The sequence below is a fragment of the Lonchura striata genome, chromosome 8 (genome assembly GCF_050655825.1).
Source record: "Lonchura striata isolate lonStrDom1 chromosome 8, ASM5065582v1, whole genome shotgun sequence".
In the NCBI taxonomy this organism is placed as follows: domain Eukaryota; kingdom Metazoa; phylum Chordata; class Aves; order Passeriformes; family Estrildidae; genus Lonchura; species Lonchura striata.
In genome coordinates, this window is record NC_140710.1 from 3,575,879 (window position 1) to 3,592,797 (window position 16,919).

General features: G+C 39.4%; 1 protein-coding gene across 2 annotated transcripts in view; it reads right to left on the minus strand.

Annotated features, from left to right (window-relative positions):
* Window positions 1-16,919, minus strand: part of HOOK1 (hook microtubule tethering protein 1) — a 43,890-nt gene that overhangs the window by 15,555 nt on the left and 11,416 nt on the right. The window contains exons 1-15 of one of the 2 annotated variants that reach the window (XM_021542282.4): window positions 16,701-16,803; window positions 12,522-12,607; window positions 10,865-10,937; window positions 10,509-10,559; window positions 9,406-9,538; window positions 8,693-8,760; window positions 7,420-7,482; window positions 6,732-6,815; window positions 4,023-4,189; window positions 3,275-3,415; window positions 2,247-2,448; window positions 1,282-1,392; window positions 903-990; window positions 766-817; window positions 272-412 (exon numbers count right to left, since the gene is read on the minus strand). In XM_021542282.4, the coding sequence (XP_021397957.1) occupies window positions 272-412; window positions 766-817; window positions 903-990; window positions 1,282-1,392; window positions 2,247-2,448; window positions 3,275-3,415; window positions 4,023-4,189; window positions 6,732-6,815; window positions 7,420-7,482; window positions 8,693-8,760; window positions 9,406-9,538; window positions 10,509-10,559; window positions 10,865-10,937; window positions 12,522-12,607; window positions 16,701-16,751 (1,511 nt within the window). In that variant the 5' untranslated portion in view covers window positions 16,752-16,803. Of the gene's footprint in view, window positions 1-271; window positions 413-765; window positions 818-902; window positions 991-1,281; window positions 1,393-2,246; window positions 2,449-3,274; window positions 3,416-4,022; window positions 4,190-6,731; window positions 6,816-7,419; window positions 7,483-8,692; window positions 8,761-9,405; window positions 9,539-10,508; window positions 10,560-10,864; window positions 10,938-12,521; window positions 12,608-16,700; window positions 16,804-16,919 lie in introns of those variants that run through there. The other variant, XM_021542301.4, reaches the window with a different exon arrangement.

Here is a 16,919-nt window from a genome sequence, read left to right on the forward strand (position 1 = left end):
TCTAGAAATAGAGTTCACATCCATTCTTGGTCTACCAAGAATAATTCAGAGTGAAGAAGAGTGAACTGTAAGCAACACTTCCTTCAGGGTATGGTACACACAGATTTACCACATTTAAACCACTTTCCTTCTTCCTTGCTTCATAATCCTTCATTTATGATTACAGTGGTGAAAGAAAAGGTTCCTACACTACAGATGCAAGGCACAGGTCACCCTAAAAACTCCAGAGATCACTTTTGGCTGTATTTTAAGATGTAGTTTCACCCATCACCTTTTCTCAGTTTCCAGCTCGTTCACTGTCCGGTGCTTCTGCTCCAGCTCTTCCTGGAGCTCAGCAATCCGTTCATTTTCTGATCCCTCCTGTTTCAGCAGGAGCATCTTATTTTCATGCTGCAGCCGAATAAACATTTCTCTGCAGCAGAAACAACAAATAAAAGCCACTGTTAATTAAGAAGGTGACTAAGAGGAGGAAGTAATAGTCTCAATTTGTTATTAAAAGGTAACTTAAAATGTTTGAAAACTTTAAGAGATATAAGCAGAGTTCAAACTGTCATTCCAAACTCAGATTTATATACAGCAATCTGATATGGTTTTAAGAAAAAAGCAAAGTAATTTTAGTATGGGGAAATAATTATTAACACTTATATGGTGGCAGAGAAAGGAGTGGGATAAAGAATCACATTGATGAAAATACTCAACTTTCACAGAGGCATTGTCATGCCTCACCTATGAACACCCAAAACAACCTCAGCCTTTGGGTCTCACCTATATTCCACTGGCAGAATTTCAGCAGCAAGATTCTCATGGCTTTTTTCACCTGAAATCACATGAGGGGTTCAATTTAGAGAACACTTAAAGAAAGCTGTAATCCAAATAAAAGCTCTCTGAAGACAAAGCAGTACCTGTTTGACTCAGGTGATCCTGCTGCATCTGTGCACATCGGAGCTCCTCATTTGTCTCTCTTAATGCATCACACTGCACTATCAGTCTCTAGCAAGACACATTTCAGATGGAATTAGGTCAGGCTGCACCACTTTTAAGACCAAGTAACATTAATCAGAAGTAAGAATGACACATGCAAATTTTAGGCTGGTCTTGCTGATCTTGGATATCTTTCCCAACCTTCATACTTAGATTATTCTGTATTTTGTTTTATATGTAAATGCATACACACAGGGCACTAAACTTCATTTTTTTATGGTGGCACTACTTCCAGGAAGGTTCTCCTCAAGCAGAGGATCTGAAAGAGATTTAGGTATTCAAATAAACAAAGAGACTTACTTCTTTTTCTTTCATTAAAGCTTCATATTTTTCTTCAAGTCGTTTCATTTCAAATGCCAGCTTATCAGCTCTTTTCGATTCTTCAGACAGTTTGTTATGGAGCTCCTGGACCTTTTCATAAAAGCATTATTTAGCACAGGAATGTTGCAAGATGCTACTTTATAAAGCTACATTAAAACAGTCCTTCCTGCCCAATTCAGCCAAAATAAAACAGCTGGTTCCTCAAGCTTAACGAAGCAGAGATGGGATGGGGGCCCCTGTGCTTTGGGGGGTGTTACATTTATTTTTATTTGGTTGATTTTGGTTTTTGTTTTTTTATTGTTTTTTTTTTCATTTAACTCTTTCTTCATTCCTACTGAAATTAAAATAAAACTTCTAATTTTCATGAAGAATGGTAAGAATATGAGAATATAAGAATGTAGTGACAGGACAGGGGGAATGGGTTCAAATTGAAAGAGAATAGGTTTAGATCAGGTATTAGGAAAAAATTCTTTACTGTGAGGGTGGTGAGACCCTGGCACAATTTCCAAGGGAAGTTGTGGGTATCCCATCCCTGAAGTGTTCAAGCTCAGGTTGGCTGGGGCTTGGAGCAATCTGGGATAGTGGAAGGTGTCCCTGCCCATGGCAGTGGAATGAGATATCTTCAAGGTCCCCTTCCAAGCCAAACCATTCTATAATTCTATATAAATGATCTCAGTAACAGCTGAACAACCTCTCCCAGGTACACAAATTACTTCAGTCAGAGTAAAGAAGAAAAGCCTGAAGACTATGGACTCTACATCAGTTGAAAGGGCGACTACAGATAAGCTTGCAAATTTAATAAACAGCAAAAAGCCCACAATGGAACCACAGGGTATGAAGGAATTTTCACAACTCTGAAATTCCAAAAGGACAGTGCGGGGTTGCTAAGGTGCTCCCAACTACCTGGGGAAAAAGGAACCTTTCAGACACAAGTGCAGCACTACCTGTTTTTTGTAGGTTTCCAGCTGGGCTCGTGCTGCGTTGGCTTTCCTGAGCTCATCCTCCAGGCTGACGGTGTTGTGCATGTACATCATGTTGGTCTCCTGCAGGGACTTGACCTGCCTGCGGAAATCGTTCAGGTCCTGCAGCTTCTTCCGATACACCTCCACCGTCAGCTCCAGCTTGCTTGCCTTGTCTGCAGTAGCCCTTGAGGCATAAACAGTAACCAGAAGGAAACATTACAAAACTCAAACTCTGCTGATACATGCTACTTTCAAAGAGAGACATAACATGCTTAGCAGCAGTTACATTTCACCGCTTTGTTTTTAAATGTATAATTGACACAAACTTGCTTATAAAAACTGAAATCAGCCAGACTTCAAGTGAGACTGACAGTCACATGCCAGAAATATGAGCAAGGGTTAGTGGGTCGAATATCCCTGAGGAATTCTGTGCACCACAACATCCTGTGCTAGACAGTCACCTCAAACTACGGGAACCTGGTGTGATTTCACTGGAGGATTATTCAGAATTAGAACGTAGCTGCTCTGTGAAAATGATCACCGGCAGATACACCCAAGACCTGTCAGCTGATCATTAAAAAAAAATCTACATGGTAAGAAAACACTGGGACCATAATTTTAAAATTAATTTTAATATCTGTGTTTATTAGCTGCAGTCATATCTCATCAGAAGCTGGTACAAGAAAATAATGGAAAAAATCTACAACTAGGAGATTTGTTTCAGATGTTATTTAGGAACCACTAAGTTAAACACCTGAAACCACTTTTCTATCCATGCTTTATTCATATTATTTTATGAATAGCAGATTTGCTTTCACAATACAATTTATTTTGGATATTTCTTGGGTGGTCTGGTATTTAATACAGTTTACACAAGCTGGAATGTTATATTGAATTCTCATGAAAGTTACTGTGTGTTTCATCTTCATTTTGTTAATGATCTCACTAACCTAAATTTAGCCATTAAATCCTAATGTGTGTGTGTGTGTGGAGCTCTCTCTGCTACATACCTAAGAATGTCATTCTCATCTTTCAAGGCTCTTGATTCTTCTGCCAGAGAAGTCAGTTCATTGTTTCTATGTTGCAGCTCAATCAATTGCTTTTCTAGATCTTCACAATGGACACGATAATCATCTTTAGCAGCTTCAAGCCTACCAGATCAAAACCAGTACTTTTGTTAGCAACTCATCACTATTGCACAGTTTCATTTAGTACTAGAATTTCTAAAAAGAAACGAGATAAAAGGAAAACTACTGATTAAAGCAGCTGGGAAAATGCTACAAGAAACATGGAACATTTTGTTGTCTAAATCATAATGCATTGCACACTGCAAATTTATCACAACAGTATCAAGGAGTGACATGCAAAGTGATTTTGTTTCCCAATATGGATCACAGAGAGAGACTAAAGAAAGAAAAATCAGTTCAGTAGACAGACATGATGGTGTTGGGGGGATTTAGGTTTTGATTTGTTGACACACAAATCAGCACTCATTTTTTTGCCTTCCATCATATTCTTCCCTTTTTGGAAGTTTAGAGGGCTATTCCCCCCACTGCCAATTAATTACAAACGGATACTTTTTACAAGTAACAGATTCTTTTTCTTTTTAAATGTAAGGATTGCCTTTAAAATATGCTTATACAGCACTAGACAGCTTTTAATGCAAAAGAAATTGAGATGGAAAAGCCCCAGAGAGTACCAGAAATTTTCAGAGTACATTAGTCAAGTGAAAGATTTTGGGGGAAAATAATTTCATACCTGAAGTTTTCTTCTTGCAATTGTTCCAGCTGCAACTGTGCACTAAAGTATTTTTTTGCAACCACTGTATTTGGATCATCAAGAGAGTCATCTAATTGCTCTAGTCTGTCATTCATAATCTCATTTTCTGATATCAAGCTGTTTTTCTCATCCTGGAGGGCAGCCACCTAGCACAGATAAAACAGCATGAACACTGTAAGACCTGTCCAAAGAACTGAAGGAAGACAGCAATACATCACCAAATTAGTTTATGAAAAAGGCTGAGCGTTTAGAAGTTTTAGAATGTAGTTTACAGAGCACACTTGAGCATACAGATGCTTTAGTGTATGACAGTTATGAAGCACTAAAGGAAAAGTCCCTCTAAATAAAAAAGACAAATTTCTGTAACTGAAACCACGGTAAAAAGGCAGACAAAGTGATATGAAGAGAAACTGTTACTTCCATTAAAAACACCATGGATGCCGTACAAAAAACTCTGAGTGCTGCTGCAACAAGTGTCCATCTTGCCTGTAGGTGACACCCAGAAGCAGCAGGGCAGCAGCAGCCCAGGCTGCCGGGCTCGGCGGGATGGCTGCGGGAAGCGGGGGCGGCCGAAGCGCACACGCACGGACAGCCTGGCCAGCCTCGGGGAGCATGCAACCCCGGCAGCACACACACGGCTACCCGGTGTCACAGCTAAGCACAGGGGCTACAGCACTTCACTGACACCAGCCAGCTTCACAGCCACAAGGATTAAGAGGATAGAACCTTTAAAGTTTGCCTAGTGAAAGCTGCTGTGTTAATTTTAACGTCCTGTCAAACATAAGAGCACACAGCGTGTGTTAGTCGACTGCATTTAAACAGGGACAATATGCTTTTTGGGTTATGTTTTCCTGAATTATAAAGTAAACCTACCTTTCTTATACTCTTGGAAAATATCAAGGAAGACTGAGACCTTACAAGTGAATTTATTAAGAATTAGTTTAAATTAGAAGCGTCAAGTCAATATTACGGCTTCAAATAAATAAAACATACAATGATGACATTATTAAACAGATATAATCTACAGTATGCAATATTAAGAAACAATTTCTTTGTGATCAAATTTAAAAATCTATCAGGCAAACATGTAAAAGTCAAACTGATTAATCTGCCACTTCATGAGGTGCTGGATTTCTAGGTTCACTCCTTTTTATGTACCAAATGTCATTTACTATTTACATGCACACAAACACCTATGAGTAGGAAGCACATCTGAGCCTTGCTCAGCCTCCTGTTCAAGGGTCAACCACTCCTCAAACATGCACAACATTTGGATTTTCAGAACAATCCTGAACCATCACTCATCTCAGACTTAAAAAACCCTAAAGATCATACTGTGACACAACTCAGAGCAAGTTCTAAATATTTTCTTTCTGGTAGCCATCTCTTCTTTTTTAATTATTTCAATGTAGCAGAAGTGGTATCACAGTCAACAGAAATTAGGAGGAGAGGTTTTGAAGACACACCACAGTATTACAGAGCTGTGCTGTCATTAACTTATCTGTTTATATTCAGTACCTTTCCCTTGAACACCTTTCACCTGTCCCATGCCATGTTATGAGCAACTGTCTCTGCATCACCTATGATTAATTAATAGAGAATTCTGGAAGAAAAGTCAGGGAAAACAGGAGAACACCTGGGACTTCTGCAGATTCTTCTCACAAGCATTTTTAGATCTCTGCTTTCACTAGGAAACCTTACTACTGCCTCAAGTGAAAAAGAAAATTAAATATCAATTCAGTTATAGTAGCAGCTTCCTGGGCTTGGCAAGTAGCTCTGAGCTGCTTTAGACACAAGTATTCTGCTTTTACAGTTGTGATTGTCAGCAAGAAATGTAAAACTGGCCTCTGTTTTTTCCAGAGGCTCACACAGCCAGTACAGCCCTCTGGCTCCTACAAGAAGATGCCACCCCAATGTTCTCTTTGTGCAGAGCCAAATCTAACATGAAGTGCCTTCCCAGATAAAACTCTTTCTATTCTCAGATTATACTGCCATAAGAGTGGGGCTAATAAGTGATTTTTTCTTTAAAGTGTTGATTGAAATGCAAATTTATCTTTATTGTCATGAAGTCCTCTCTTCTTTCTCTCAAGAGTGACTTGATTAATTGCTATATCCATTAAAAACAAAAGTAGGCCTATTATTAGTGTTGTTTGAAAATGACAGCAAGGATATATTAGTTTTCATTATTTTTATCCTGAAATCTCCTCCATGTTGCTATTTTGTATGAGAAAAAGTTAGCAAGTTTTAGATAAATTAGAAATTTTTGTCATTCATCAACTCCTATTGAAACAGCATGATTTTCCTATGATTAAATCTAATGACTGTTTATGACATGAACTGGATTTTTTGGACACAGTACAAAGGACTAGAGGACTAAGAATGAAAAGGGCAATTTTTAAAACCATGATAACGTTGTTTTAACACTACCTGCTACTAAGGGTAAACATTAACCTGAGACAAAGAACCTTTGATATAAGCTGGCATAGGATCTTAGCTTACACTTTCATCAGAAAACTCTTTCCAGTAATTGCATTTTGGAGCACAGAATAATTGCTTTCCTCCCACAAACAGCTACAAATTCTCACAAAAATTTAAGCAATGCAAAATGCATTTTGCAGTTAAAAATTTCTGCATCTTAACAGCAGCACTACTATATATTAAGGAAACAAACAACTGACTGTTTCTTACCTGCAAATCCAGCTCTTGGCATCTTTGTGCCAACTCCTCCTTTTCTGCTAGTGCTTCCTGAAGGTCTTCCAAGGCTTTTTTAAGCTTTCAAAAAATAAAGCAGTCTATCACTATGGCCCCTATCGAAAATATTCAGTTACAGCTACTAAAATGCCTCAATTGTTTACACCCATTGTTTAAGTTGGCTGTTGGGTGCACACATTGACACACAAATGTAAATAATACTGTTAGATCAGGATCCCTGCTCATTTCACTTGCCTTCTAAATGATTAGCACACTTAGAAGTTAAGTTATTACTATTATGTGTAGTAAGCACAACAACTTAGGCTAAAGGCATAACAAAACACAGGAAGGTGCTGTCACCGTTTCCAAATCCCTTTAAAGACAAGTTAATTTTATGTGCAACAACTTGTAGTGTTCAGGTTATCAGGAGTTTTCACAACCCCTTAAAAATAACCTGAAGTACTGAGCCTTGGAGCACCTCTAGCCCCTCCCTGCAATGTAGGCTTGCACTGGCCAGTTTCACCCCATGCAGACACTGTGGGGTTTTTAAAGCAGCTATAGAATAACACCTAAGTTTTCAGTTAATTAGCACTGAAAAACCAGCATTTCTTCATTTAAGGGATGGCCAAATACCAACTTATTGCTTAGGCTTGATCTACAACAGCAATACCAATCAGGCAATTACCTGCTGTTCCACTTCACTTGATGCATCACATGGGGAAGCGTTTGTTACTTCCTTGCTCATGAGCTACAGAAAGAAGCCACAGGAAAAAAGGCTGAATTAGAGGTTATAGATCTGTAGGTCTACTGAGTACCAACTGTATTTTCCATTGTGTTATTGCATCCCTTCAATATACCAAACCAGAATAATACTGTTCCTCCTCATCTCATAGGTGGTAAAAGAAACAGATCTACAGTAAGGTGATTTTTACCTCCCTCCTCTCAAAATTAACCAAGTTTGCAGTAACACTGTATTGGATTAATGTGTGATGTGTTGAAGGTACTGCCATCCCCTAGTCAGTCAAACTGGAATGAACCAGAAGGCAGGATTTCACTCCATTAAATTAACAGTTATCACATTTCTTTGTGACCTATTAATTGCCACTAAACAAACAATGAGAATATTACTTCTCAGATACAAAGATGTACAGTGTGTATTTACCAACAATTAAAGGGCTTTATTCCTCACTCAGAAATTACTGAATTATTTCTAGACCTCCTTCTAGAAAGTTTACTTAGTCAGAAGACAACAAACACAAGCTTCAAGAATTCATTTCTACCAACAGGACAAGTACAGTTTTAAAGACTATATAGTCAATTTAAATCAAAGTTATAAAGCTTATTAGCAACTCCACTGTTACCTTGATGAGGGTGCAATTACACACCACCTTCTCTTCACAACCAGTGTTTAGTTTTTGCCTCTCTCCACACTCTCCTTCACAGTCCTGAAGCTCTCAAAAGCCAGTGACTGCAGAGCTAAGCTGTGAGCTGGATCACTAAGATGATCCAACCAAGAACAAATTAAGACATGAGGAGGAGCACACCATGACAAAAATAGAAGAGATGCAGCTGCAAGCTTGTAAGTCAGAGGCTGGAATGGTCTGTCAGAACAATGCAACCTCACAAACACAATCAGCTTAACTCTGGGACCAAGACAAAGCACTGGGACAGAATTTCGGAATCTAACTCCAGTATAATCAGTGGTTGGCAACTGTACACGTTTATTGTGTGGAACAAAAAAAAATATTAAGCATTTGTTGTATGTTTGGGCACCACGAGTCTAAAATGAAAACCTTTTGGTTGGGGTTTAAGGTCTCTTGGCCTCAAACCTCCCAAATAATTTAGGAAAGTACTTATACTCCTCCCTGACCTTTGCTTGGATGAAAAAATCACAAAGGTCAACAAAAAGGCTTTTGGACTTCTCAACTGACAGCATCAGGCTATGAATTGTTACCTACCTCTTGAATGGCTGTCATGACAACATGCTGAACAGACTCTTCAAGGGTCATGATATTCTGTATGTGTTCTGTGAAAAAGGATTTGTAGTGACTCATGACAATGGTCATCTCAATGGTTTGAGTAATATGATAAACTGTTTGCTGAAAGATCCAGAAGAAACTATTATCCATAAAGCTCCCTCAGAACAAGTAGTGGTCTCCTTATACAGAGGAGTACCATTAACCACCATCATTATTATCTGGTAATATGGCAGATAAGCACAAAAGATTATAAACTCTTAACTGGACATACTAATACTCTGTCTAAGGAGATATGCCATCAGAGTATGGAGGATTAGTTCTGGTAACAGGAGAGAAAAACCAGCAACTCAGGCTTGAGCCTCTGGAGGGATAGAAGCAGTTTCTAATTTAAGGATTTAATTTAATTTTGCTATATTTGCACTTGAAAAAGTCTTGGTACGTATTTTAACAATATGAATAAACCATACACATTTCAGACTATATTTTAAAACCTACTCTGAACAAATTTTTGACTTTTATTCACAGACACTTCCCAGGGAATTTCTGCTTTTAAGTAAACTCCAGTTTCAGAACAGGCATTCGGCAAGTTAACAATGTTGATAGATAAGAAAGAGAAGTTTCTACATCTTTTCCACCTTAACTATCACCTGAGGCAGTCTGCTATTTGGTGAGCAGGTTAAGGTAGTGCTTACCTTGTTTCCTCTCACAATTGACTGCACAACCCAAAATAAGCTGCAGGAGCCTGCCCAGTTCAGTGGGATCCGAGTTCTCAGATATCCGGGTCAAGTCTGGAATAAGCTCTTCTGCAATCTGCTGACCCAGGAACTGAAAAAAAAATACATTATGAGAAAAAAGTAGATTGCCACTTTTGTAAGACATGAAAATTTGGTATCATGCAGGAAATCTGGGCTCAGTGAGCCAGCCAGAGAAAATGCCCTAGAAGTATAGTACCAGGTTTAGTTAACTCAGCACTTCTACAAGAAAAAGTGACAATAGTAAATTATTGAGACAGTTCTCAAATATGAGAGAATTCATTTATTTTACCAACATAATAAAAAAAGGAATTAATAACACTTTCAGATGGAGTTGCTTCCAAATCCTTTAAAAAGCTTTTCATAAGCTTAAAGAAGTTCTGCTTCTGGGACTGCCAGAGATCCTCAGAACTGGCAGCACATCAGTGCCTGGCTCTTGGTGTCACAGCTCAGCCCAGGCAAGACCAGGAAGCCACGACAAGATCTGGCAAGTTATTCAAAACCATACCCATTACATAACTGTAAACACTTCTATACACAATTCAGCAAATTTTTAAATTCAAAATACAGCAGCCTTTTACAGCTACTGTACTCACCCCTCCATGAGACAGAACAAATAATTTTTTTGTCCAGGAGCATTCCTACCTTGGCTCCCAGCTTCCAACTGAATATCATAAAACCTACACTGGGGTTGCCGAGTCTGTTCTGTTGTGTACAAAAGTATTAAAACTTCTCTAGACAAGAGCAAACATGAACACACACACAAAAGTCAAGAGGATTCTGCAGCTCAGTCCTTTCAACATTCACCTGGTCAGACACATGGTTCCCAGTTTGTACTCCAAGAGCCTTATCTAAAACAAACCTGCTCAAATGGATTTCATATTCACTCAGACCTCCCATTCAGGTAATTATCATACATCTGCTGCCTAAAAGGTCCTCAAAACAAATTACAGCCTTTTTTCTACTTGGCTAAGTCAAGGGGAGCAATAATCATTGTGTTTAATGATGAGAACAACAACAACAGTAAATTGTTTTTTCCATACCTCATGATAGTAGTCCATAATTCCTTGCAGTATCTTCTTCAAATTACTGGACTAGTTGTTGTACATGAAAGACAAGATTATAATTTTTTAAAATTTTACTTATTAAATCAAATAATAATTTTCTAATAAAATGGTTACAAGGCAGCTCTATGAGAGGACAGAGGAAGAGAAATATCACAGCAGAAAATCCCCATCCAACAATGCTGGAAGGCACTTAAACTATCAACAGACAATTCAAGCTCATTTAAAATATCCTTGAAAAGCTTGAGCTTAATTCTGTAGGTTTTGGCTTCCCAGATGTCAGGACAGCCACAATATCCAACCCCATAAACTTCATTATCTTCAGTTTTAAATACCTTTATTCTCCAGTTGTCACCAACATCTTCTTTGATGCGACTGAGCCAAGATGCATCAAACCAGGCAACATCTCTGAAACAAAATTAAATTATTAATCCATGAGCACAGACTTAAATAAATAAGACAGCAAATTCTCAGCATTAAATCATCTGATGCTGAACTCCAGTGTCTAATGAGGTACGAACTCCTGGAGATTGCAAGGTAAATTTCTATCACAGGAAACTTCCATCCTGCTGGCTGCATGAAGGCACATTATGCCCCACATGCTGGAGTGCCTGAGCCAGCTCTGGATGGAGCACAAGGATGAGGAGGCCTTTGTTATGCTCAATTTTTATACCTGATAAAGTAACCATAATGAGGTAAAGTAACATCTTTTTTTGACTAGTGCAGACGTTATATTTGGTACCTATTCCTGTATGCTGGACTAACTAACATTTATTCCAATTTGTCAAAGGCATGTATTAAGAAAACACTTTAAACTACTGGCATTTTGTATATTTTATATGTTTCTGGTTCCTCTGGGCAGGAGGGGATTCAGTTTACCAGCATAAACAAGGATGAATTGAGGTGAGGTGTTTACACACACTCAGCTGCCAAGCAGTACAATGACAGCATATTTAACAATATTTAAGTTTGACAGTGCACTGTTTATTCACTGGTGTCAAAGCACCTAACAAAGGACAATCATTATCCCCACTTGCACAAGAACCAACTTGGTGTTGAGAAGTTTGCCCAAAGCATGTGGCTGCCTAATACCCCAAATACATGGGAAGCAACTCTCAGCAAACCCTGTATCAATTTTTGCCATGTCCAGAAAAAGGGTGAGCTCTGTCTCCAAAAAGTTCATTTAAAATCTTTACAAACAGACAAGAGGGTTTCTAAGCTTTTTTTTTTTTTTTTTTTTTTTTGCGGGGCGGGGATGGGGGGGAAATTGTGATGGTGTCAAAGTAGTTTCTTAGTAATTACAAAATGATACATTGAACCTGAGATGGTAATGCAGACTTCAACTATCTGGGCCAACAATCAACAATAGCAATAACATTGTAGTGATGACTTGTAGCATGATATTCTTTCAAAAAAAAAAAACTTGCATTATTAGCCTCTGTGCAAATTTCAAAACTAGTATTATCCCTCAGATGACCAATCTTCATCACATCAATAGAACAGCTAATCAAAAGTAAAATAATTCCTAACTACTAATTGCAATTGAAGTTTTACAGTTCTTGTCTTCCACACAAATACTAAGTTGTCATTTAAAACCTAGAACTTATATCTAAATTAATTGAGCAACCTCAGGAAGAAAAGAACACAAATCAAGCCTTTGGAATCTTTATTTTCTCATTCTAAAAAGGAACGTATTGCCTGAAGTGTGGATATAGTGCTGATGGGAAAAGTGAAGAAGATAATGTCATCCTTGCCCAATTACCCCAAGTATGAATTTAATACTGCAGTATTACATGTTCTCATCACCTTTTCCACCATGTCATTAATTAGCTATTATATCATCCCCAAAACAGCAACACAAAGGCATAACCTATCTTCTGTTATAGACTGTCTATTCTGAACTTCTGCCTACTTGAAAAACAACTATGTCTGTCAAACACAAAGACCTCAGGCAATTGAATCCCTCTTCTTCCAGCTGAAGAATCAACTTACATTTGGTGAAGCACCTGAGCCATGGCAACCCCGTTAGTCAAGTCCTGGACATCCCTGCAGGGTGCTGCTGTATTGAATGTCTGCAGCTAAAACAGGGAAAACACAGGTTTAGTTCAGCAGACAATAAATTAACTACCATCTTCCTTCTCCCCTTTCAGGCACAAGCATTTAGCAAGATATCTTTCTACCTGAAATCCTTTTTGAACCACACAGACTTTAAGCCAACCCAATTTTATCGACACTTTTGGCTGTTACGACTAGTAGCTTTAAAAGTTGGTATGAAAATCCACACTCTATTTTTTCATGCTAGGTTTTCTATTGTAAAGCAGATTATGAAAAGGTAACTTGGGAGACTAAAGTCATATTTATCCAGCCTTTAAATTATGTGGCAGTGCTTAGTTCTGGACATAACTACCTAAATAAAAAACAGCATCAGAATAAGGTGTGAAAGTTGATAGGGAAAAAAAAAATCCAGTCTTTTACTACAAGAATCTAGTAATAGAAATAGGATGGGATTACCTCAATGCTAAAATGTTTCTCTGTTTTAAATATTGTGGGATTTTTTTTAACTATCCCCAAGCTTATAGCTAACATTTTGACAGAATTAGCTGTATATTTAGAATAACAATATTTTATTCCTCCAAAGACAATCAACTCAGAAGTAATTACCCTAGATGACACAGCTATTTCCACACACAGGTCAGTTTGTCACAGGTACTCAGGAAAATAAGAGCCTTCTTTACCACAATAAATAAAACAGAAAGTTTATTAGTAGTATTACTAAGATAGAATAGAGTGGGAGCAAGTACAAATCCTTATAAACCACATCCACTGAAGAAACTGACTTCTTAAACTCATTGCATTTATAATGTCCTAAATTATCTGTCCCTCTGCAAGAGGGCTTTCCCAAACATCCTGTGCAACACAAGCTTCTTCAGAACTCCTGGTAAAAAATGACCTTGACCTTGTGTTTGGGAAATGGAGCTACTGGGACCAGAGTGATGGAAAAGCAGTTTTCAGCTGTGAGAATCTGAGGCAGTTTTTGTCTACTCTGTGCTTTTTATAAAGAGTGACCATAATTCTGAATATTTGTTTATTCCTTCAAGAAGAGTCCAATCAAGCCAAGAGAAAAATAGGCAGAGCAAGGGGATTTTTTTAATTTAAAAAGTGGGTTTAAATCCTGTTTTACAGGAAGTGAGAAGTCAGTAATCCCTCGTGGGTTACATAAAAGATTAGTGGAACACCACAGCCCAAAGCTGCTATGCATGATAGCACTGGCTTCTACTACTCCAGCAGCCTCAGCGCAAGTACGGGCATGCAAGTTCACATTCCAGGCTGGCCTTCCCAAATCCAGAGTTTTATGGCACAATATGGTAATGCTGCCATCTGGAGATACCCCTCATAAAGCAAGGGAATTGCTGTGCACAGGTGCAACTCTTTCACCTGAGCCTGTTAGAACAGGTAAACAAAGCCTTAGAAAACCCTGACATGCAACACTGCTTTATGCACGATCTCCCAGAATAGAAACAGCTAACTAAAATTAAGTAAAAAGCAGAACTGACAGTCTAGGTTTCTCTATGTATTTGAAAGTCACATAAGGATCTAGAAAGAATAAGAGAGAAGAAGTATTAATTATCCCCAATCCTCATGCCAGCCCAATCATTTCATCAAAATGGATTTTTACTGTTCTTGCAAAACCAGTAAAAGTGGCAGGCGTGGGGAGGAGGTTGGAAAAAGAAGCCACAGACTTCAGGACTGTAGCTGTGCTCTTTCTTCCCTCATTTTTTTTTCAGTTTTACTAAATATAGCCCCAAGGATATGCTGCTACTCACACTGAAAACCATTTTGTGAATTCCACCCCAAATGCACACTTCCACTTGCTGCTTCAGCAGAAGTTCTTCTCTCAGACACAGAGCTGTTATGCTCACAATAAACAGCTGAAAAGTTAATTTTGTAGCTCTACCACCAAACATTTGCAGATGAAACACAAGTGTAGAGAGTGCCCAGCAGAAATCAGCCCACCCTCCTAGGGAAGGTATGCCCTCAGTTTCCCCTGACAATGATGGGTTGAGTTTGTCCATTTTACACCCAGATTATACACAGGAGGGACACATGTTTTATAGAGTAATCAAAGAGATTTTAAAATAAAAATAAACATTCCCAATGGTGCCAGTGCCATGCAGTGCATTTATAGTGGAAAATGCTTCCAATTTAAGATGTTGCCATACATCCAGTCCCTGGTTTGCAGGCTAAGGCACTACAGCACTGAAAATCATCCAATTAACTTGTTCTCTACACAGAGGAAAAATAACTAACTTAGAAAATTGTTTCTGCTGCAGCTTGTGAGTTCCACCATAGCAGGTATTACCTAAGTCAATTTTTCATGGATACTCATAAACATTAGCCCTATAATTCAGTTTAGCTGCTTTGTTTTTCTTGTAAAATCCTCAGAACTTTAAATTCAGCAACACTTGGGCTGCAGAAACAATTTTTATTTTAATCTTCTCTTTCTTCTCTGGACGCAGCATATTTTCTAATATCGCATTTGGTGAAATAAAAATAGGAAAATGCCAGATCTTGCAGCAAAATGCAAAGAATCATAAGCATCTGTTTGCTATATTAATGAGTAAATAAACTGAGAAACCATTAGAAGCAGAGAGTTACAGAACCCTCTTCTCTCCAAACACAGAGCACTCCATCTCCCTCTCCTGACATCACTTTTCTCCCTATTATTCACACTGAAATTCAAATTGTGAAAGGATGTTTCAAACACATCCAAGTGTTAAGAATCAGTTTCTAAGTTGCAAACTCGGCCTGAGAAATAGGGTGCTAAAGCTAAAACCAGGCATCTGCTGAGTGCTGTATAGAAAACAAGAACACAGGGTTGGGTCTTCCTTTACACTGACACAATTGTTCAGTTTAAGGCCAGTTAAGGTTCCATTAAGATTCATGATGTCATTACAGCTATTGCACTGTAAGCATACCAAAAATGACATCAGGATAGAAATATTTAAAGCAAAAATTGTGAAAAAGAAAAAGAGTTCAGCACTGCTGACAGGATTTTTGTGAAAAATGCAGTGATTTTTTTTTTTGCCCTTGAATCATTATGAAGTTATTCTCACCTGACTACTGAGGGGAAAATACAAATTTAAAGAGCCCAAAATAAGAGAAATATTAAATAATGAAAGATATCCAACATAAGGCCACCAAAATTCTGGACAGCAACTAAACCTTGGGAGAATACAATGTCACTAAAAGGAAAATGGAAGGAGGAAAAAGAAAGCAATAAATTGTTTATTAATTATTTATTCCAGACTTTAACTCATCAACACTTCTGTACTGCCATGCAGAAATCAAGAACACCTACTCAGGCTGCTGCTCCTGTTACTTTTACCAGTTTAGCTCCTGGATTTCTACAATGCCTCTAAAACACTCCCTTCTCTCCATGATTTACACTTCTCAGAGACAAAACTCCTGCTATTTCTAGAGAAACCCTTCACACAGGAATTGTGACCTTCCCTGCCAAGATTTCATACAGTTCTATTTCACAGAACTCCCTGTCACCGAAACTACTGCACCTGAAAGACCAGAATTACAGACAAGGTCACAGAAGAAGCTTGGAGACAAAGATAAAGAGGAAGTGAGAGTAATTGATAAATTTAACAAATCTGTTTGTACTCGATGACCTTAAAAGTCTTTTCCGACCTAAATAATTCTGCAGTTCCAAACAGGTGCCTCTGGCACAGGTAACATCACACACCCAGGTGTGGCGTGCCTGACCAATAAACGCTTTAACCAGCCGGTATGAAATACTCTGAGGTTTCTACGCCTGCCAATTCAAATTAATTACATTTATTTATTAATAGTGTCAATTGCCGAGCAGTTTCCACACTGAAGCCGCCGCAGGAGAGCCGCACTTGGGCCCACGGGATGTTCCAGCCAGCACATCCACACCGGGAGGGCGCCGCGGGAGCCTTCGGCTGGCTGCGAGCGGCGTGTCCCGGGCAGCCCCAGCCCGACCCACCCGCAGCTGCTGCTCCGCGGGCGGGACGGGCGGAGGGCGGCCGGAGGGACGGGGGATGGATGGATGGGGGAATGGAGGGAAAAGCCCCCCGCCGCTGGCGCCTCCTCGCTGCCCTCGAGGGTCCCCAGAGGCGGCAGAACCCCCGCGCCACTCACCCAGAGGATGAGGCTGTCGCAGAGCAGCGGGTCCGCCGGTCTCGCCTCCATGGCGGCGGCGGCTGCCGCGTCCCCCCCGCCCTCAGGCCGCCCCCGCTCCGGCGGCTCCGGCCGCCGCTCCGCTCCCCCCGCGCGTCCCGCGGGGGCGGAGCCGCCGCCGGCATCGACCACTCAGCGCCCGCCCCTGCCCTCAGAGGCCGGGAGTGACAGCGCGCTTGG